The 22733-nt window shown below is 36.7% G+C and overlaps 5 protein-coding genes across 6 annotated transcripts; 2 read left to right on the top strand and 3 right to left on the bottom strand.

Annotated features, from left to right (window-relative positions):
* The first annotated feature begins 980 nt into the window (after nt 1–980).
* On the top strand, nt 981–1244 carry LOC106326636 (LYR motif-containing protein 4-like). Its single transcript, XM_013764558.1, has one exon. It carries the CDS (start codon nt 981–983, stop codon nt 1242–1244), a length of 264 nt encoding a protein of 87 aa, XP_013620012.1.
* A 1398-nt stretch (nt 1245–2642) lies between these two features.
* On the top strand, nt 2643–4439 carry LOC106325511 (NAC transcription factor 25-like). Its single transcript, XM_013763559.1, has 3 exons — nt 2643–2923; nt 3654–3925; nt 4093–4439. Exons 1-3 carry the CDS (start codon nt 2776–2778, stop codon nt 4228–4230), a joined length of 558 nt encoding a protein of 185 aa, XP_013619013.1. The 5' UTR covers nt 2643–2775; the 3' UTR covers nt 4231–4439.
* Nucleotides 4440–9723: 5284 nt separating this feature from the next.
* LOC106327801 (probable WRKY transcription factor 19) lies at nt 9724–12993 on the bottom strand. Of its 2 annotated transcripts, XM_013766065.1 has the most exons (3): nt 12858–12993; nt 11403–11789; nt 9724–11315 (listed from the first exon to the last, which is right to left on the bottom strand). In XM_013766065.1, the coding sequence occupies exons 2-3, from the start codon at nt 11605–11607 to the stop codon at nt 9931–9933; spliced, it is 1590 nt and encodes a 529-aa protein (XP_013621519.1). In that variant the 5' UTR covers nt 11608–11789; nt 12858–12993; the 3' UTR covers nt 9724–9930. The 2 variants fall into 2 exon arrangements, with proteins under 2 accessions (XP_013621519.1, XP_013621518.1); XM_013766064.1 differs by having other exon boundaries at nt 9724–11789; nt 12858–12992.
* A 2025-nt stretch (nt 12994–15018) lies between these two features.
* On the bottom strand, nt 15019–17651 carry LOC106325759 (magnesium transporter MRS2-2-like). The gene is made up of 11 exons (XM_013763810.1): nt 17311–17651; nt 17176–17205; nt 16566–16719; nt 16374–16495; nt 16228–16302; nt 15947–16156; nt 15811–15855; nt 15671–15715; nt 15552–15581; nt 15352–15471; nt 15019–15269 (listed from the first exon to the last, which is right to left on the bottom strand). The coding sequence occupies exons 1-11, from the start codon at nt 17545–17547 to the stop codon at nt 15183–15185; spliced, it is 1155 nt and encodes a 384-aa protein (XP_013619264.1). The 5' UTR covers nt 17548–17651; the 3' UTR covers nt 15019–15182.
* Nucleotides 17652–18565: 914 nt separating this feature from the next.
* On the bottom strand, nt 18566–22168 carry LOC106327689 (beta-D-xylosidase 4-like). The gene is made up of 5 exons (XM_013765918.1): nt 21620–22168; nt 20906–21193; nt 20338–20507; nt 19394–20250; nt 18566–19268 (listed from the first exon to the last, which is right to left on the bottom strand). Exons 1-5 carry the CDS (start codon nt 22052–22054, stop codon nt 18682–18684), a joined length of 2337 nt encoding a protein of 778 aa, XP_013621372.1. The 5' UTR covers nt 22055–22168; the 3' UTR covers nt 18566–18681.
* Nucleotides 22169–22733: the final 565 nt, after the last annotated feature.

The following is a 22733-nucleotide window of genomic DNA, read 5'->3' on the forward strand; positions in this document are numbered from 1 at the left end:
GTCCGTAAATAAGGATTTTAAGGACTAAATCCTTATAGACGTGGTGGCTTGGCATTGGGTGGGGAGAGTATTGTGTTTCGTTTGGAGAGAAAAATATTTCATTTCGATTCAACACGAGAAAAAAAATTTTGCTCTCGGCCACAAAGAGGCAATTGTGCAGTTCTTGATTTCTCTTGGCGAGAAAGGCGACGAAGGCGAGAAAAAAGCTTTCCTCTCGGCGAGAAAGGTGATTGTGCTCTTGTTGATTTCTCTTGGCGACAAATCCGACAAAGGCGAGGAAAAAAAATTGTTCGTTTATACGAACTTGGAGTTTCGTTTCCTCAAATTCTATTCTTATTTGGTATAATAGTTGGTGAGAATTTGATTGGACTGTGAATTAGATTTTCTTGTTTGTGTCTGCAATTCTATAAATTTCCGTGGAGTTTTGGACTTTAGTTGTATGTCTACTGTTAAGTTTCTTCTTTTGATTGTCTAAGGAGGTTGTTTTAGATACAATTTAATCGGTTTTGTTTCAAAAGTTTTTTTTATTGCTTCTTTAGCATATTTTTCAATGAAGCTTTTGTTTGCTAATGTTAGATATTGAATGCTGATAAGTGAATATCCTCACTAGTTTGATTTTCTGGAGAGAAAGTTTGGTTTTTTTTGCTTTTATACAAATCCACACTGTCTATGGATCATCTTGTTGCATTCCCTTTAATATGTGGTTGTTTTAGAGTCAATTTAATAGGTTTTGTTTAAACTTTTTGGTTTTCTAGTTCTTTTTTAGCATAGTTTTCAATGAAGCTTGTGTTTAATGTTTGGTTTCCTGGAGAAATTTGGTTCTTTTTTTCCTTAAATCAAATTGCACTGTCTATAAAATCTTCTCGACAGTTCTCAAAGTTTTTTTTTTATTGCTTCTTTAGCATATTTTTCAGCACTCACTTTCATGTATTCCTTTTAATGTGTTTGTACTATAAAGGTGTTAGTTTCCATTCCCTGCGATGGTAGATAAAGGTCAAGTCATCAGCCTTTGTCGTTCCCTGCTTTGGGCAGGGCGTCAGTACCCTGACTACAACATCAGGGAGTACGCTAAGCGAAGGACCTTGGATGGGTTCCTCATGAACAAGAATCTCACTGATCATTCTAAGGTGGAGGATGCTTATGCTGAAGGTAAGAAGCAGCTGGAGGTTGTAGAGAGGGTGGTGAAGGTTTACTTGGCATATCCTCCCAAGACCAAGAACATCATGGAACTCAAGCTTCAGTAGTGGATACGTATGTTTGTCACTTTTAATACACTCCCAAAGCTATTTGTTATTGTTATTGGTCATGTTTCTTAGTTCTTTCCCAACTATGAGACATTTGCTTTGTGTAGTTCTCATGTAATCTTTGTGGCATCAGATCTTTATTAAGTGAAGAGAATAATCTTGTATTAGAGCGAAGAGATAAAGAGTCATTTTTGCTGATTGTTCTTAATAATAAAATTTCACACAGTTCTGCAGTTGTTTGCATTGAAATGTTCCCAGTTTTTCTGTAGTTTATGTCTATCTTTAACACTGATGATGTTAGGTTATAAATCTCTGGATTCAAATACATTATTGATCTCTTGTCAGAATTTTTGTGAGAAGAATATTATGTAAAGAACAACAATAATATTGTTGCTTGTGTTGGTTTTCCATAATAAGAACCGTTTTGAGTTTTAAGCAACAAGATCACAGAAGATCAAAACAAAATAGAGTATGTAATGAACATATATAACTCTTGTTCATATATATGAACAATTGAAAAATGATTTAATTGAAAACATTTAGAACAAATTTAGTGATGAAGATTAATAATTATTGTATCTTAATATTTAATCATGTAATAAATAAAATTTTAAATTTTACATGTTTTTAAATTTAATATTTTTTTTATTGCTAAAGACTGCAAATTGGAAAACACCATTAAACATACTATTTTGATTAGAGTCCTTAACTATTCTAAAAAAAAATATTAGTTTAATAATCATAAAGACTAATGCTCTCAAGTGGGAAAAGCCGACAAAGAAAAGAATTTTTTTTGGCTGCGCCTCGCGAAAAGACCTTATACTCGGCCACAATTTGGAGGGGAAACATATATACTACAAAGTATTGATTTATTTTATTTAGTATATCTAAAGTATTGACTTGTTTTCTTTAACTTTAATTTAATTCGGTCATATGCTTCTCTCGGAATGAATATAATTCAACATTAAAATCATTATAAAAATATAGATATAGAAAGAAGAAATAAGAAGTGGATAAGAATCTTCTTCTTAGTGGCCAAGAAGATACTCTTTTGCGTGGAAGTATGAAAGTATCCAACCCTGCACACTTCTCGTCTCCACCCGCCTCTTTCTGCTTTTGTTCAGTCTCATTTTTCCATATTGAAAAGTCAGATAGATAATCCGTTACAAATTTACAAGGTCTTTTTTAGTTCCATTGCACTTACTTACGATGTACCATCATTCTCTTTTGTTTTTTTCATTTATCATTTTTAATTACGTATTTTAAAATAGTATAATTAATGGTGTTATATAATATATAAAAAAGTATATGACTTCCTTATTCTTCCTTCTCCTTGATCTTCTTTTTGTATCTCCTATATATACCTCAATTTCGTTCACACACCTCACTTGGTTCCACATCATCTTCTCTATAATATCTACTCTCCCCATATTTAACCTTCTTCTACACACACACACACACACACACACGCACGCAACCACATCTATGTGTATGTACATGTGAACTAGTACTAAGATCAATATCGTTATAAATGAATCTACCACCGGGATTCAGGTTTTTTCCAACGGATGAAGAGCTCGTCGTCCACTTCCTCCACCGCAAAGCTTCACTCTTGCCTTGTCATCCTGACGTCATCCCAGACCTTGATCTTTACCCTTACGATCCTTGGGACCTTCCCGGTATATACACGCACATATCTCTCTCCATATATGTATCATGCAACATATATGTCCATATCTGATTCTTACCTGTCTATATATGCATGCATTTTAGATCATGTATGTATACGTATAGTTGACAATATACGTGTGTGTGTGTGTGATAATCAAAGTTAAAGGACAGAGATTGATGTTGTCACCAACTTAAGTAACCAAACTCTCTTTTTTTAGCAGTACACTTTTGTTCGGTTGCTCTTCTTAAGGATTGTTTTGTTTCCAAAATCTTAAAATACACACAAACACTAATACATTTCCTTTTTTTATTCTCTTGGAAGGAATATGTTTATTGGTGAACCATAATTAGTATTGCTTTCTCCTTAGTCATACATGTGCACCAATATCAATCATTCGATCTCATTATACGCAAACACAATCAATCATCTACAAATATTAGACACACGCACACACCAAACACATGTACGTAGACTACAATCAAACTCACATGCTATTGACATTTTATCTTACACTAACTTTGTTAGACTATATTTTCATCCATATAGTTTGATGATGGACCATATAGTTAAGCAGGCATACGGTAGGATAGATAAACCCATATTTTTTTTCACCATAACACAATGATAAACCTCTGGATAGTAAAAAGAAGTTTCATATAATTGCTCTAAAGTTTTTCCAAGTTCGCAATTATATAGCATTTGTTAATGAATTAAACTTTGCATATGTATAATTATAGGGAAAGCACTGCAAGAAGGGAGGCAATGGTACTTCTATAGTAGAAAGACACAAGAAAGAGTGACAAGCAATGGATATTGGGGATCAATGGGAATAGACGAGCCAATCTTCACAAGCTCCACACACAAGAAAGTGGGCATAAAAAACTATCTAACGTTCTATCTCGGAGATTCTCAGACTAACTGGGTCATGCAAGAATATTCCCTTCCAGATTCCTCTAGTCGATCTTCTAAGAGATCAAACCATGGTTCTACTAGTTCTACACATAAACCCGTAAGTACCCATTTTGTTTCAAGACTAAAGTTATTAACTCTTTAACTTAAAGTTTACGTTTCAATTGTTATTCAAAAAAATAAGAAAAATAAAGTTTACGTTTACTAAAACCAAAATTACAATTTGACCTCCACGAATGTACGTGGTTTGGATTGTTTTATGTGCAGGATTATAGCAAGTGGGTGATATGCAGAGTGTATGAACAAAACTGCAGCGATGAAGAAGATGATGATGGGGCAGAACTCTCATGTTTGGATGAAGTGTTCTTGTCTTTAGATGATCTCGACGAAGTAAGCTTACCGTAATAAAGATAAAAGCACCCAAAAAGAAAAGGTTTAGTGGGAAATTATTTCTATAATCTCTGTACCGTAGAAGGAAAAGGAGAATGACATCATTCTTACAAGTTATATGTTGTACGATAACCATCTCCAATTTGCAAGCAAACAGAAGCAAAAAAAAAGAAGCTCTAGTCTTGTTGTATTTTTTACATTTAAATATATATTTTAATACTGAATTATTGTGCTTAAAATATTTTAAAATTATACAAACTGAAATCTAATTAAAGCTGTGAGCCCAAATTTGTGTGTATATGCACTGATATGAATAAATAGTCATCCATGCAACATCAGCAATTTTAAACCAATGAAACACTACAATAAAAGTGGGTTTTAATAGCAGACCGGGATAGCGTTTTTTTCGATTGTGTTATGGTTGACATAACTATTACTTTTAGATAGCGTTTGTATATTTGGAAACGTTATAATAGAGGGGCATATTTGAAAACGCTATAATAGCGTATGTTTAATAGCAAAACATTTTAAAATGCTATGTTTGGCTTTTAAAATCCCTAAACCCTAAACAAGTTTTAAAACTCTAAACTCAGAATATAAAACTCTAATATAGAGTTTCGCCCTAGTTTCAAAACTCTCTCAGAGCGCGAATATCAAGAAGTCGCCGCTATTACCGTTTATTGACGCCGGCGGCGTCCTTGGCCGTCGGCGTCAGGCCTGTGCTTACCTTTCTCTCTCTATGATTCTTCTCCTCTCTGTTTTGATCATTTTTTCAAGCTTCTGTGTTTTTATCTCCGTCTTGACGGTCGCTTTGTTTGATACCGGAACTTCTCTTTGGAGACTGTTCATCGGAATGTGCTGGCGACCATTTCGCGGGACTGTTCTCACCGGATTCGGCTCACTCTGGAGGACTCCCCTTCACAGCGTGCTCCGCTCTACCTTCAACCACCGTGCTTATGCTTCAAACCCATGGATCTACTTCCCAGAGTCGTATCCCCATGGATCTGCTCCTCACCAGCCAGATCCACCTTCATCTCTCGCTTGCTGTCTTCCTCGGGTCTCCGTGGTGTCAACATCTTGTTCAAGTCTCGTCGTAGTCTCCACCGCTACTATCAACACTCCATCTCAAACCGACATTTCTTCTCGGAGGCAACTTGGCGTTGAGGATGGAAGCTGCTGGCTTTCTTGCTATAGGTCCGCTAGATCTGTTATTTTCAGGGGGATTCCCCTTACCGTCTCTCCCCCCTTCACCTCCACTCACAAGCCATTTCCACCGCCTTCACCATCCGTTATGGTTCTGAAGCATCTCTTGCCCCTCCGGGAAAGTGATAGCTTCCGTCACGCTACTCCGCCACACGTAAGCTCAACACCAGTAGATCGGAGGTCACCGGCGTTCCTCCTCTCACCGAACCAAAACCGTTCGTTCACCTGGCGCTACACTGAACTTGACAATCCAACCTATCGCCGGCGTTGCTCCGTCCATTTCGAGCTGGACCACAAAGTAATGAGATTGGGCCTGGTGGACCCAACAGCTCTTGATGATTTGTTGGTCAGCCCAACAGTTTCACGGCCCATGTTATTATGGGGGATGTTGATATTTTTGATCAATTTTCTAAAGATTTCCGATGGATTCATTGGGATTTTTACCGAAACATACTTGCACACAATGCGTCATCTCTCTTTTATGAAGAAGTTACAACCTTTTCCCTCACCGGTGGACTCCCCGGGACTTTCGTCTTTATCATCATTAGCATCCTTTTCTTCAGAGAAGCGATCCGTCTTATCCCCAGTCTCCTTTTCAAAGAGTGTTTTCCCTCTAAACGTTAAATGGAGGTATATGCCCATATCTATAATCGTTTGTCTATCTTGTGGAGCGGTCCGTTCGGGGCCTGAAGATGCAACGGATTTCATTTCGACGGTATTCCGAGGTGCGGATTGGGTATCAACGTCCCACAAAGTGACTATCTCTCAAGTTTCTGGCATTGCCATGAAGCTTGCTTCGACGCCCTCGAGTTTTTCTCTGAGTTCGCTGTCAACCTATCTTAGAGGTTTCTCTATATCTATCGCTTATGTTGTATCGTCTTTTGTTTGTAGAGTTTGTTTAAACTCTTTTCTTCTTTGTAGTTCGAATGTTTAAGAATTAATGAAAGTTGTGTTACAAAAAAAAAAACTTTAAAACTCTAATATTCTTGTACTATAAGTTCAAATCTTAAACTTGAACTCAAAATTTATTCTTTTTAGCTTTAATATATAATTCCAAATACACAAACTTTAATTTCTCAACCAAACTCTATACCCTAAACTCTAACTTCAAACATAAGTCATACATCCACTAAATATAAACTATAAATCTAAGTTTCAACAATTTAACAAATTTCAAATCTAAATCTTATTCACAAATATTTATACTCTTAAAATTCCAAGCAAACCCCTGAATCATAAATATAACTCTTAAATTTGTATTTTTTTAAAAATACTTAACATAACTCTAATTATTCAAACCCTATTATGAAATTTTTAAAAGTCATAAATTCAAAAAATTCAAATCAAAATTTATATCTCAAATGTTAAATTATAGTATCTAATCTTTAATTTTAGGTAAATTCTAAAAAAAAAAAAAGAAATGTAAAACCAATTTTTGTTGCCTCTATTTTATGGGACATTGATTAATTCTAATCCAAAGGTTAAAACTATTTTTTTTTGTCAATCTTCAACCTTTTCTCCTATTGGTTAATTTTTCTTTCTCACAGACCACAGTTTTTTGCCTTTGATGAACTTTAATCCAATGGTCACAATTAAATCTCTCTCTTTCTCATTTATCTTCTCCTATACGACGTCTCTCTAGTTGACCAAAAAAACCCATCGATATTGCAGAGAAACATATCCAGTCTCTACGCTTTATCCTTCTTTACCAGTCCCAATGATCCTGAATTCTCCTCCGCTACGGCTACTCCCCCCCCACGCTGACGGCTCCGATTCTCTGCTGGAATTTCGTTGGGAAGTGCGGTGGGACCGGGATCTTCGAGGTTCCGATTAGGTCTGCAGTTCATCCAAATCGACCTCCCAGTTTCGAGGCCAGACCCCATCCTCTTAAGCAAAGTCAAATCAGACGGTTCTTTGAGCTGGACAACTGTGGGGCTGGAGCTGAGGACGGTGGATTGAAGGTATGTTACTTCGACGGACTCTATAAACAAAATATAGTTTCTACAAAATGGTCCTTGTCAATTTTCTTGTATGGTAAACAGTTTCGAGATCATCTCTCTCTCATTGTTTGATTTTGATTTTTTTTTTTGTTGACAGAATGAGACAACGTCATGAAGAGGAGGAAGAAGATGCGACAGAGGTGGTGCGAAGATGAAAGAGGAAGAAGAAATGCGGTGAGGTGAATGGGACGAGCTTGAGGTGATGGATGCGGCGGATACAATGAATTGTCAGATCTGAAGAAGCTGTGGTGGCAGAAGTTAGAGTCGTGGTGTGGAGGTGGAGCCAAGCACGAAGAAGATTGAGGTGGCGGCAGTAGATGATTGAAAATGGACTTTAGGTTTAGAAATTTAAGTTTTGTTTCTATTTTTTTCAAAAATTGATTTAGCTTGGTTTAGTTTGGTTTAGTTTAATATACCGATCCATAAATATGTAAATAATATCGATATATAAAAAATTTATAATTTTTTTTTGTATTTTTTTTTTAATTTTAAATACTGTAAATAATAACAAAAATAATACGCTATTAAAAAATATTTAATTGCACACAAAAAAACGCTATAGTATATGACAATAAGATAGCAGCGCAAAAAATCGCTATCTAATGTGTCTGATCTACTATGACGGGCGATGATACAGCGCTTCAAAAACCGCTATCGTATCGTTAGATAGCGTTATTCGACCGCTAAGAAAAGCCTTTTTTTCTTATAGTAACAGTATAATAAAGATAAGGTTTATACTCAATTCAATCATTACCCTAAAATTATTGGTTAATGCAGGTTTCCCAATAAACTTGTAAATTAAATATACCTATTCTTTTTGCCTAATATACCTAAGGTTAGGAGGAAAACCACATCTACTAGTCTGGGATAAAACTGCAGCCTACTTCTCATTCTCTGGACAATATTAACTAAAATATATTTTATTGGTCGAAATGGATTAGAGTTGTCACTAACAAGATCCAACACACTTGAACGTTTTTATATAAGAAATTAAAAATAATGATTATGTTACCAGTGGATGCATGCAAATGGGACTTCAAAAAAATAAGCCCCCACCCCATGTTGTTGAATAATCATAGGGAAAGGCTAATAGTGTGTTTAAAAAGTTATAGAGACCAACACTAACTTTTTATATACTGTTCTTTCTTTCTTGAAAGTTTATATGATTTCTAATTAAACTTAACAGACAAACCAAGAAATAAGAATTATATTTCTCTCTTTTTTAGATGGAAGAGGCAGGTAGCTTGGAAAACAATGTTTCTAATAATAAGTTATAGAGCCCTAAGATTTAGAGGTATAATATATGTTGGGATCATATGGAACTTGACTTTGGTATTATCTAATTTATGAGAAAAATCTGGAGAAATACTAATTGTCTTTGAACTTTTAGATAAGAGATGAGGATGATTAACCCGGGGTTTTTAGCGGAAGTTAAGAAACAGTTTCTTAACTTCCGCCAGGAACCTCAATTTAAGAACCCGGGTTAATCATGGTATAAGCTTTAAAAGACAAGAAAAAGGCCAGAATAAAAAATACAAAATTTAAATAATATAAGCATGTTCTGTTGAAGTACACAATCTTTCAGGTATGACCTCTACATTTTATGTACGTGTGGCCTAAACCTGACCGGTTTAGGCTAGTAGGATTGGTGTTTTGTTAATTATTTATAAGAATTTGGCAATCGAGAGCCTTTTGCTCCAAGTTATAGCACTCTCTCGATAGATCTTTGATTGGTTTTAGTAGTTGTCTTGTGTCGCCGAGCCAAGCAGCCAAGCAACATTGTCTTTCCATATCTATTATATATTATTTTCTTTTATGGGTGCTTGCTTAGCAAGCACTGACTCATGTATGATGCAAGCACTATACACACATATTAATAATAATAAAACACAAAAGAATTGAAAGGACAAAAATTTTAAGTGGGGCAAACATTGGGATGGGATTTAAATCATTGTATAGTTTTTAGGGATGGTTATGGAGAATTTCGTGGTTCTGCTGAGTTAGATATTCGTAATCATAAAACCAGATAATTTCAGTGGTAAGAAAAAAAGGTAAACCATGTACATATGAGCTTTCTAACCAAAAAGATTTCGTTTACTTAGTCTAAACCAAATCGATATTGCAAATAATCAAGTATCAATCTGATTCACTTAGAAGGCTATAAGAAGGAACGTGGGTGAACGTTGGTTGGATTAAGCATTTGAATAGACTTGAAGCTTAGGATTGCATAAAAGCAAACCAAACATAACACAAGCAGCATCCATTGATGAATCCACTGAACAAATCAATAACAACACTTCCTATGTACTACATTGCAAAAATTCCAAATCAATAATCAAATAAACAAGTTCTAGCCATCGACTAGATGGTCAAGACTCATTACAAGACCCGTACAAAAACATAGACCGATGAATATACAAAAATGACCAAAGAGACGAGGAATAATACTATACAATATTACATAAGCTTTTTGGTGCCTCTCTCACCAGTAAAGAAAAGCTTTCAAGTTCCATCAACGGAAAGTCTGTTTCAAGCTGCCATTAAGCAGAGACATTAGCCCACCTCCATGAACCCTCTCCTCCGGAACCATAAAGTCAAAGACATTCCTCCCACTCCTGTTATTGTTTGTTTCAGTGTTTGAGAAGCTTAAGGACTTCATTGATGGAGGCACAAGAACCTGCATTGGTATCATCTGCTTCTGTCTTTGCTCAATGGAGTCAGTGCAATCAGAAACCGCGCTAACTCCCGCCAGAGAATGATCAGTAGTACTAGTAGTAGTAGTGGTTTGAGAAGAGGTAGAAACAACAAGACCACGGAAAAGCCCTGGCCCTATCAAACCAATCTTGCTTCCACCTTTGTCCATACACATACTATTATGAGCCGCACATAAACCACTCTTCCCTCTAGCAAACTTCTGGCATGTACCTCTTCCCCAAGAACACCGTTTCCCACCACCATGCGCCTTGCAAAAATCAGTACTCCCTTGCGCACTCTTCTCACACCCAACACACTTACACCGTTTCCCACCGCCATGCTTCACACAACAATCAGTCCTCCCACGAGCGCTCTTAGTACACCCCGCCACAACACACCTCTTCCCACCACCGTGAGCTACACAGAAGCTCGTCCCACCATGCACGCTCTTAGGACATATCCCACCTCCATCAAACATACAACGTTTCCCTCCACCGTGCGCCTTACACAGAGGAGTACTCCCCTCAGCTCCTTTAGTGCATCCAGCGAATATACAACGCTTCCCTCCGCCATGAGCTTTGCAGTAGTTTGTACTCCCTTGAGCACCTTTAGTACACTCTGACGCCTGACACCGCCTCCCACCACCGTGCGAGATACAAAGACCAGCTTGTCCCTCGGCACTTCTCGTGCATCCTTCAACTCTACACCTCTTACCGCCACCGTGTTTGATGCATAGCCCGGATTTGCCACGTGCGGCTTTAGCGCATCCCTCAGGGAAGCCGCAGCGTCTCCCACCTCCATGAGAGATACAATAATCAGTTTTGCCTTCAGCGCTCTTTGTGCACCCCAAGTGTTGGCATCTCTTTCCTCCACCGTGTGCTTTGCAGAACGTTGTTTTGCTCTCAGCGCCTTTGTTGCAACCCGCCTTTTGACATCTTTGCCCTCCTCCGTGGCCAATGCATAGCCCTGACGCTCCTCTAGCTCCTTTGCTACATCCCATGAACTTGCATTTCTTAGGATTGGTCGTTCTTTGCTGAGAAGATGTTGTCCTGGCTCCTATGGAGAACTCTGACTCGGTATAAGCATCAGTACCAAAGTTGGTACTACACTCTTGCATTCTTGAAGGTCTTCTAAGGGATGACATGTAGCCACCTGACCGGGTTGCTGAGGTAGAACCTTCATCAGCTTGGGAGGCATTAGTGTCTGTATACGTCAACAAGGAACAATCAAGTCCGCTGAAACTGTGCATGGTCAGTGCAGGAGGACCGAGTTGGAGAATTGAGTTACCACCTGATGAGAGATCTTGGGAAGAAGCTGAGACTTTGTTGTAATAATAAGAGGGAGGTGTTGGGCCTAAACCGAGAACCAAACCGCAACCACCATCAGGACAGTCGGAAACATCAGAACAAAGCTTACGGTTGTAGTGAGTGCTTCCAAGGCAGTTCAAGCTGAGAGCAGTATCACCAAAACGAGCTACACTCTCGTTCAAATCCATGTGAAGAAGAAGAAGGGAAGAGATGCGCAATAAAATGGTCTAAAAACAAGAATACTTAAGAACAGCTTGTGAAACTATAAACATAAAAGCAACTTGAGGTATAAACATCTCCCACCACTGACAAACCCCCATGTGTCTGCCCTGTCCATCTTCAAGAATGAGGAAGAAGAGCAAGAACTTTTCTGCAAGAAGTTACAAAATCTATGTCAGTAATAAAAAAAACAGATTAGAATCAGTAGTAAAAAAAAAGAAAAATACAAATTGCAGTTAAGAGATTCAAAAGTACAGAGCAATAATTGGGTACAACAACTGTGTTTGAAAAGGACTAAGTACCAACCAAAAATGACTTATGGTTAAAAGTGAAATGTGAGGTTACATCTTTCTTTAGCTCAAAATAAATTTTCAAAAACTAGAGATTTCCCAAGAAAAGCAGAATGAAAGAAAGGGAAAATATAAGCAGGGATAGACCAGTGAAATATTAGCCTATAGCTCCCAAAATTTGTGTAAATGAAGCATTAATGAGTTCTCAGCATTAATCTATAGTTCCTAAAAATTTTGATGAAAATTACATAGACATAAATCTCCAAATTTATCTTAAAAATTGTAAGAATTTTTTTTTATTAAAAGCTTTTACTAAATCGTCTATGGCCATCAAAATGTCAAGGCCAGATAAGATTGGTTTTCAGAATAGTAAAGTAAAACTCGATAACTTGTATCAAAACCTTGAAAGTCAACTTCTTTTTATAAACGATGAGAACAATATCTCAGAATTTCTAATATAGATGAAAGATCCCAAACGTAATAACAAGATCTAAGGTAATATTTTGTTTTATAAAGAAAATTAAAGTAAAAAAGCAACACCATGGAGTCAACAAGATTCTGATATCTATATATCAAAAAGTTTCTAACTCACAACACATAAAGAATATAAGATAATCAGTTCAATCATTAGGAAACAAATCGTCGTCCTCCCGGTTGTTCAAAAAAAAAAAAAAAAAAAGGAAACAACCATACTACTATAAAAGTTATCAGCTTTTTTTTTTTTTGAACTGATAAAATTTATCAGCTTGAAGTTGAAAGAACATAACTCAATTTCAGACACAACAGAAGAGCATAAGATATTAAGACAATTACAGAAACATTTAAAGTAATAAACTCAGGAAACAAACCATGCATTCTGATTCATCATTCAGTACTTTGATCAATCACTAACTAAAGTAACAAAAATTACTAAAAGAAGAAATAAAAACCTGTTGGATCTGACAGACAAGAGAGAGATTCTGATAGCAAAGAGGAAAAAAGGAAACGTTGGAAACTGAGAATCTCCTCGTCTCAAAATCTAGGTAAGAGGAAGAAGGAGAAGAAACAAAAAAGACTGAACACAGGTGTCTAAATATTATCGGTCTTTAAAAGAGAGAGAAGTGGAGATATTGTTTACGAGGGTGGACCGCTCAGGGCACGATTAACACTGTTATTAACTTATGATTTGACATTTTTTATTTTTTTTTTACATTTTTCAGATAAAAGACAGTTCTTATATCTCTTATTTAAGAGACGGTTCTTATCTGTTTTTAATTAAAATCTAAAAAATGGTAAGAACCATCTCTTAGCCGAAGCTAAAAGCCTTAGTTAAAAGACCGGAGTTAGTAGTGGTTTCAGGGTCCTTCTCGTAAATAACCCGCGAGGAAGAGAGAATCCATGTAAAATTACCCGAAATACCCTTTGTAACCGTCGCTAGTAACGGTTCTGATTGGATGAGACAGTGCTCTATTTTGGGAAATCAATTAAATTTGCTTTTCGATGAAAACGACGCCGTCTTTTGAGAGAAAAAGTCTTATATGCCCCCTTGTTTTCTTGTTTGATGAGTGGTAGTGTTGTTCCGACAAGTCACTTCTGATTTAAAATGGAAACCCATTATCGTCTTAACGCGACAAAACTGAATCCTTTCCAAACGTTTATGACGTCATGGTAATTTATGTAAAACTGGAGTTTTCTTTTGTATTTATTGATGATGATACATCAGCTGATTAAGTATTACGAACTTAATGATGTTTATTATTTTTTGTTATTTTATGTGTTGGTATTTTATAAATCAGATAAAAATATTATTTTCTCATGCCAGAAATATGGAGTAAACTATAGAATTAGCTGGCATCATGAGACCCGGTATTATTAACATTTGAATTAGATTCCACTATCCAAATGCCAAGCACTTGTGGCATAAAGCTTCTAATGATTCTATCTTTTTATTTTATGATTGAACTTACATAGATATATGTCTAGATCTGTATGTTTGAATGGTCAGTTTCTATTCAAACATAAGACATTTTAATCAAAACATCATTTATAAATTTGTATATATATGGGAAAAACAAAAACAAACACCCAAAAAGGCTATATTTATAGTTTTCTAATTACGCCCTTTCGTTCACAAATCTCTAATGATGTCTGATTAAACATTACTAGAACTTTTCCTGCAAATACAAGAAAAAAAAACATATTAAAATTGATGTACATAAATGCAAAATTTTCGTTTGAAATAACCCAACATCTAATTGGTTAATGGGAAGAAAATGCAAGATGTGCATCACTGCGTGTGCGAACAAGTATGAACAACTTATTTATATTTTAGTGCGGTCTATGCTTTTTTAATTTAATTGATATCATTTTTGTCGTTATAGAGAATTGTCTCAGCCATATACAAGAAGACTATTTAAAAGAAATGAAATGTGATTTTTATGTTGTTCCAAGAGGCAATTCCGATTACGTCAGCCGGTTAGGTTCCTTGCAGAGTGGAAGAATCTAATTATTTATTGAGAGGAAAAGTACAAAATGAAATAAAATAAAAGGAATCTTATTATTTTATTGTTTAAGTTGATCACGTCAGCCTCGGCCTCAACTCTCCACGCGAACTGCTGACGTTGCCAATATTTTATACCTTTTTATACTTTATATTATGTTCAAATTATAAAAAAACTGGTAACAACGGTATGTGGAAACACGAAAGCCTTGTTGTATTACTTTGAGACGACGTCTAGGTTTTGACTTCATGTATAGAGTTTTAAGAGTTCGTTCGCATGCAATAACATATTTTATTCAGAAAGTTTGTTTACTGTTGTAAAACCGCTATGAATCCTAGATTGATCTTACAAAATTGTAATTGAATCAAAACAAACAACAATAGGCCAAAGTCCAGCCCAAGGCTAGCCCATCCACCTTATTTTCTATCAGTGGAAAGCTCAAAAATGTCATAGAGAAGTATGACTTTTTTTGTGAATTATATAAGTCATGCAGAGAGTAATTAATATAAGCATATAACATATACAGTGCTTCTTGAAAGCTAGACGTAAAATTTTAATTTCTTCAAGCTCAAAATTTCAAAGTTGCATAGCTTCTTGAAAGCTTCCTGAAAGCTAGAATTTTTAATTTCTTTAAGCTCAAAATCAAAGTTGCATAGTTTAGTAGGATGCTAATAATATGGCACAAGCTTGCTGGCTTATAAAAAAAAACTCTGGTTTAAAAGCTCCAATTAGAAGTCTCAATTTCTCAATGCTAAAAACGTCTCTCTAGACCTATCAAGATCCCATAAGCCCTTTGAACCGAGCGTACGACATTATGAATACTAACGAGAACACACAAATTGCCCCCGTCACGATACAAACCTGCAACAACAAAACCGGTTTGGGTTAACCCTGAGAAATACTTTCTTGTATATCAAGCAAATGGAGATTTGGTTATACATACCCATTTGAACATGTATCCATGGTTATCATTCCACGTGTATGGAATGTTCATCCCGAAAATTCCAGCGACAAGAGAGTAAAATGCTGAGCAAACGGTTCCAGAACCTAACACCACCTCCAACTGCATGATTTTTTTGAAGATGATCGAGAAGAGAAACTCAGGAGGATGAAAGAAAGAAACATTTTTCAACATTCACTTACCTGAATCAGCTCATTACGACGATTGTCCATCTGTAAAACCAAAAACCAATGATTATAGCCTTTAGACTATGATATTATGATTATAAAGATTTCAAAAAACATATAATAAAAATGGTTACCTGAATGCTAATGTAATCATCCGTGTCTTGGACATACTCACGTAGCTGCGCGCATCAAAGAAACTGGGAGTTAGAAGAACAATTTTTAGAAAAAAAATCTGTGGAATTTATGACAAGAAAAGAAGTAGCAAGAAGATAACTGTTGTTAATTTGTTCAAAGTGCTGTCGATTTGCATGAAGTATGCCTGTAAAAGATATCGAAATATATGTTTTTAGACTTCACTTGTGAAAAATAGATAAGATTAAAAAAAAAACATTTGTGCAGTAAGAACCAACCTCGAGCAACATTTCAAGTTGTTCAACATCATTTTCATCCTCACGAACTGTGGCTACACTAGCTCTTGAAATCTTAGAGCCTATTGTTGGGGAAGTAAGATAGCAATTTGGACTACTAGCCATTGAGCAAGGACAAGAGAGTTTCCTTGAAAGGTAAAGATCGGCCATATCATCGTCATCATCCAGCAAATGTACAAGCTCATCTCTTACCTACATAAGGCGGTGAAGCTTCTTAGTTATTTCTTTCTATTACAAACTTTATGAGATTAACACTGCCTCACCTTTTGAACTCGAGCTGTCAATCGAGTCGTGGCACTCTTCAACTTCCTAACTCTATCCAAGTTACCGCTACTAATCTACAAGATTAATGTAAAACCAGAGTTTAAAACTATGGATCAGTGGTGATACTAAACGTTGAGGTACCTACCTTTGAGGTAAGCTCATCCAAAGCAGGATAAGCAGTTGTTTCTAACTCTGTTGTCCTTGCAGCTAAGAAGCTACATATTGCTTCCAAGAAAACTTCCAGTGCACGGAATTCAAATGGGGATTCTATAATGCAACAAGCAGACATTTCAATTAATAAACAAAAAAAGAAAGAAAGATTATGTGGAGATAGTACCATCTTCTTCACCAGCATCAGCGTCATTATGGGCAGCTGAGCTCTCTTTCCCATCTCCTTGACCATGGTGTGCTTGGTTTCCAACAGGTAAGCGTCTTTCAAGCTCCTTCACAATGGGGATAACATTTTCATGTGATGGATCCCGAAGCAAAACCTGTAATAAATCAAGTTATTAATACAAGATGATATAAGGTTTATTATCTTCATTGATAATCATCGATGAAGAGACATGAAAGGAAAAAAAAATTATTCATGGAATGCTAAACCCTAATCCTCTAAGCATTCCATCGATAAAAATATGGTGAAACTGTGAATCTTCAACCTAGTAACATATCCAAGGATCTGAGATTTTGATGTCCCTTAACAACATTCAGTAAGAATTTTAATACAAAAAATTTTCTTTTCATAATTTAGGAACATGTCTATCTATATAATTTCCAAAATTTTGGAGAGACAAGACTATTGTTTCACTAGGTTGTGTCCGAATCCAACCATGTATCCAACTTCTGCCAAGCTCCGTGACTGCTCAAGGTCCAACATGAACCCTAGATACTCCAAAACCCAAGAAATATAAGCGACTGTGAAAAAAGGAAACAAAAAGTAAACTAACCTCATCGGAAGTGATGATCGCCTTGGTATGCTGCAACATCCCACCACACACATACACAAACACAAACACAAAAACAAAGTAAAACAAAATATAATAACACTCTGAAATAACAACAACAAAAGGAACAATCCTCACCTCTAAATTGAGCACAATGGCTCTCTCTCGGCCAAGAATAGTGGAAGGGTAAGACAGATTCGGGTCAATAATCCGGAGATCACGAGCGTGGATCTGAACACGGTGCATGACAGCATACTTGTCGACATCAAGCGCCTTAGTCTCTCCCGTCCCGTTTATAAGCACCCAGTTCCACGACGGCTGAGACGCCTTCTTCTTGTCCCCAGCCGCAACCACGTACCCGTTGATATGCGCCATGTCTACAAAACAGAGAGTCCCACCTTTTTGCTCAAGTGTTCATGCGAAGTCGACGGAGGAAACAATACGGTTATGTATTCAGCAAAAAAAATGAATCTCCGAAATCTCTGCTCCTTTTCATTTAATAGATTTTGCAAATCTTTCATACTTATCTTTTTTTACATACGTTTTGTATGTTTGTTGGAGAGTTTTAAGAGAGTTTCAGACAACAACAAAAAGGAAACGTGGTTGTTCCGTCAAGATTTTCAAAACAAACCGGAGATAACCGAAGTAAACCGGTGATGTTGCTCCAGGATTTCTGGTAGGTTTATGCCTCTCCGGCGATTAAGCCGTACCTAACCAAAATTACCGGATCTTTTGGGTAAAATAAAGATAATCTCATAATATAAAAAGATAATTATCCGGGACTAGCAAAAGATTTTAACAATTTGCTAGTGCCAGATAATTGTCCATCTTTCATAAAACAGTTTGTAATTTGTGATCAATAAAATCATTTAGATAGCAAAAAGAGAGTTTTTTTTAACAATTAACTGATTCAAAACTATATTTTTTAAAACTAAACAAATATATTTTGAAAACAAAATTACTTGCAGTTAGCCGAAGATCCAATCTAGATAAACACAAATCTGATAAAATTAAATAATAATTTAAATATCTGAATAATCGGTTCTACAAAAGAATAAATATTTTGAAATGTAATTAAATTTTTAAATATGTATTAAATATGATATCTGAAATTATTTGAACTGATTTGATTTTAAATAAGTATTTAGATGATTTTGGCTGAATTGTGAAAATTAATATGAGTTTAATTACAACAGTATAATTTTATATGTTAATTAGAAAACTCTACAAATTTTTTTAAAAAATCATAATAAAATCTATTAAATATTTTTATTAACAGTACGTTTAAGTAACAAAAAATTTCCCAAATTTAACTTTGAATAGTTGAGAGCTTACTACTTTTTTCAAGTTAAATAAATCCTCCGTATTTAACCAAAACAAAATGAAATGTAAGTGATTCACAATTCCCTTTTATTCATCTTTCTCTCAATTGCATAACCTTAATCAATAAGCATATTTATAGTTTTTTTTCTTTTAAATTATTTTAAAAAAATTTAGAATCCTTAGAAATCAGATCCTAATGCTCAAAGAATGTTTCAAGTCTCCCACATGAAGAAGATGCTGACCCAAACCAATCTTCCTCTTCCCCACTTCATCAACAACGCTAAGATCTTTACACACATCAACCTTAAACTTAACCACAGCTTCTTCCCTCTTCCCCAGACTAATCTTCTCAAACCCCAAAAGATGCTTCCTCGGCGACCCGTGAACCGCCGGCGGCGTCGTGAACAAAAACACCGTGTGGATCCCTTCTCTATCTCCGCCGTTCCGTACCTTAACATGAACCTCAAACGCCGTTCCGACAGCGTTCTTCTCGCAGTGCGGTCCTAACGCGTCCAGCGACTGACATTCCGATGATCGGCAAACGTGATTCTCTTCGAGACGGAGAGGGACGGCGCGTGGAGGAGCTTTGACTAAGCTGTGGCTGAACTTGGTGTAGCTGAGCCCGTCTCCGAAGGCGTAAACCGTTTCTCCGGTGTAGAACCGGTACGTCCGACCCGGGTACCCGTTTGATGTATCGGGTCTCATGTTCATGTTCGTCATCGGTACTTTCTCCACGTAGGATTGTGGATACCACGTCATCGGTAATCTTCCACCTATAAAAAAAATTCTCACCGGTCAACTCCGGTTTAAGCTAACAACTTAAAATTACTAAAACAGAATTCACCGGATATCTCCGGTTTAAGCTAACGAACTTTCAAATACAAAAACAAAGTCTTACTTGGATTATAACGGCCAAAGATGACGTCAGCGATGGCTATGCCGCCAGCTTCTCCTGGATAACCAACCCATAAGATTCCGACGATCTTTGCGTCGTTCTTGGCGAAGGTAACGTCGAAACCTCCACCGGACATGATAACTAGCAAGACAGGTCCTTTAGCTGCTTTAGCCACTTGGGTCACTAGGTCTTGTTGTTTCCCAGGAAGGTTCAGATCGACTCTATCGCGGCTCTCTGCCTCTATAGACTGATCTGCACCTATAACGAGCACCGTCGCGTCAGCATCTGCTGCTAGCTTCGTGGCGGCATCTACATCCGCCACCGCGCAAGCTACATTGGGGCAGCCTGGCAGATACGTGGTGGACACCGTCCCGGCTAATCCCTGGAGCGGTGTTGTGTATTTACACGGCGTGCCTTCGTAGTTTCCGATCATTGTTTTCGTGACATTCGCGTTCGGTCCAATCACGGCTAGTGTTTTGATCGTTGTAGGAGAAAGCGGTAAGGAACCAGTGTTTTTTAGTAGGACAATGCCTTGTCTCGCTGCTTCTGCGGCTAGCTCTTGGTTCGCAGGCGTGCAAACGTCTTTAGGACCGAGCCCGCCGTAGATTTGCTTCTTCGGATCGCCATCGAAGAATCCTAACCGCATAAGGGTCAAGAAGTTGTTCGAAATCGCTTTGTCGATAGCTGTCACGTTGACCAAACCCGCCTTAACCGCGGCCTCTGTGTGCTGACCCAGGAACGAACCACAGTTCAAGTCCAAACCTGCGTTGATAGATATAGCTGCAGCTTCCTCTGGAGTCTTGGTATAGTGCTGGTTCTTATACAACACATCTACTGAATCACAATCCGAGACAATGTACCTAATTAAAAAGAAAAACTCAGTAATCAGAACCCAACCTTTTTCAAATTTGACGTGAAAATAGTCTAAACCCACTGATAATTATTACCCGTTTAACTTCCATTCGCCACGGATAACACCAGAAAGGAGACCAGGATCAGCGCATGTTGGTATACCGTTAACTTTATTGTAAGAACACATAACACTCGCCACATTCCCATCAATCACACAACTCTTGAACGGTGGTTGATATGTATCATCCATATCTTGCTGATTCACCTACTCCAACAAAAACACACACAAAATCAGTTAGTACACGCACTTAAAATGTCTTTGACCAACCAATATCAAACCCACGTCTCTGCATTTTAATGAAACAGAACATGAACCAAATTAAATGACCTAAAAAAGCTAGTACTAAACCGACCACACCTAACATATTGAGCTACAAGTGACCTGGTCCGAATTTAGTACAATTGAACAACCGCACCGAAAACAATATACTGAAATAGATCTGGTTACAAAACTTCATATCAGATCATCCAAATACCATAATAACTGAACTATAAAGCATCCAAATTTTCAACCAAAATTAAACACACTATAAATGTGACAAAACAACTTACACAAGACACTGAAAATGTAACGTCATTAGATTAATGGGTTTGAGTCTTTACCACGGCGTTGAAAGTGTAACGTTCTATGCCTTTCCAATTATCGACGTCGTAAGCGGTGTAGTGTTTGCAGCAGGCGGCGACTTTGAGGCGGTTAGCATCGCCACCGTCAGTCTCTTGAAGACCCTTAACGTATCCTGAAGCATACTTGCTAGAAAGCAATGGATCTTCTCCTGGAGTCTCTTGTCCTCTTCCCCATCTTGGATCTCGGAATATATTAACATTCGGTGACCAATACGTTAGTCCGGCTAATCCAACATTGTACATTGCCCTCGCTTCCGTTGAGACAACCTTAACAAATGTGTAATAAACAATGTCATCCGAAAGAGTGTGAAAACGAACGTATTGAAAAGTGTTTACTTGTACCATACGAAAGATAAAAACGAGAGGCCTAAAACAAAAGCAAAAGATGAACAAAATAAATAAAGAAGAAATAAAAAAATACTATAAGATAACACTAGATCATTTTTTATTCTAAAAATAGCACACATGAAAAAAATTCAAAATAGGATTACTTCAAAAATAAAAATGTTTTATTTATATTATACTTAATTTATCGATTAGGGTCTGGTTTTATTATTTTAAAATATAGTTAGGGTAAAGATTTATGATTTGAATTAATTTACATTTTAATTAGTGTTATTTTTTCATAATGATTTTTATGTTATTTAAAGGATTTGTCCTAAAAATGGTTGAAAGTGGGGAAAATATATTTACCTTGCCAATGGCTTGAAACAGAGATACGTTGAAAGAAGCGGCGGTGAGTATGACCTGCGGGAAACTCGTAGCGCCGGGAACTTGGCCGGAAAAATGCGTGCCGGGTCCGATGTAAGAAACGCCGTGAAGTGCTTCCGACCACCATTCATACGTCGGAATCCCAAGCCGTGTCACGCCGTTAGCTTTATTCACTAAGAACCCGATCTTTTCTTGCAACGTGAGCCTCCCGACAAGATCAGCGACTCTGGCTTCGATCTTCAAAGCGGCGTTGCAGAATCCATAGGAGGAGAGAGATGAGTTTCCGGCGACGTCGCAGGCAAAAACCGGCGTGGACTGAGCGTTTGATGAAGCTGAGAAACAGAGGAAGACAAGAAACACAGAAAGAACAGAGGACGGTGCTCTGTTTCTCCTTGTTAGTGGAGAAGAAGAGCCCATTGTGTTTTGTTTCTACTCTTGTGATTATATTTTGTGTTTTGGTTTAGTGATACTATTTATAAACTAACAAGCTAGTACGCTCATCGAAGAATATGTGATCTTTATAAATAATTGAGGATTATATTATTACTCTTTTATAATTTGAATATTGTATTCCACTTATTATACTTGAGAACATGAGGTTATGTTAAAAAACGATACCGTACTCGAGGAAATAAACAATGATACCATACGGTGTATAATGTGGATAGTGTTAGGATATATATCTTTGTTCTTCCATCTTTAAAAAACTTGTTTTACTTAATAATTTTAATAGTTTTCTATAAAATTATAGATGAACAAAAGAAGAAAAGAAAAGCATGCGAGTGGGCTTTAGCTTTTAACTTTTTTTTTTAATATATATACATGAGTGTAGATAGAATATTCAACGTATAAATTGCTTTTTTTCTCCTCTGTTTCAACGTATAAAATTAACTTTTTAGGTATAAATTAAATTTACGTATATATTCTTTTGAGTATACAATGTTTCAGGCGACCCCATATCAACTTTTGATTTATGCTTTTTCAAAACCACGAAAGATTTGGTTTTTAGTCAGTGTATTCTTCAGGTCCAAAAGCATAATGGGTATTTATAAGGAAGGGGACAATATTATTTGTTAACTGGTGAGTTGGTTGTGTT

Source organism: Brassica oleracea, chromosome C2, assembly GCF_000695525.1.
Source record: "Brassica oleracea var. oleracea cultivar TO1000 chromosome C2, BOL, whole genome shotgun sequence".
NCBI classification, from domain to species: domain Eukaryota; kingdom Viridiplantae; phylum Streptophyta; class Magnoliopsida; order Brassicales; family Brassicaceae; genus Brassica; species Brassica oleracea.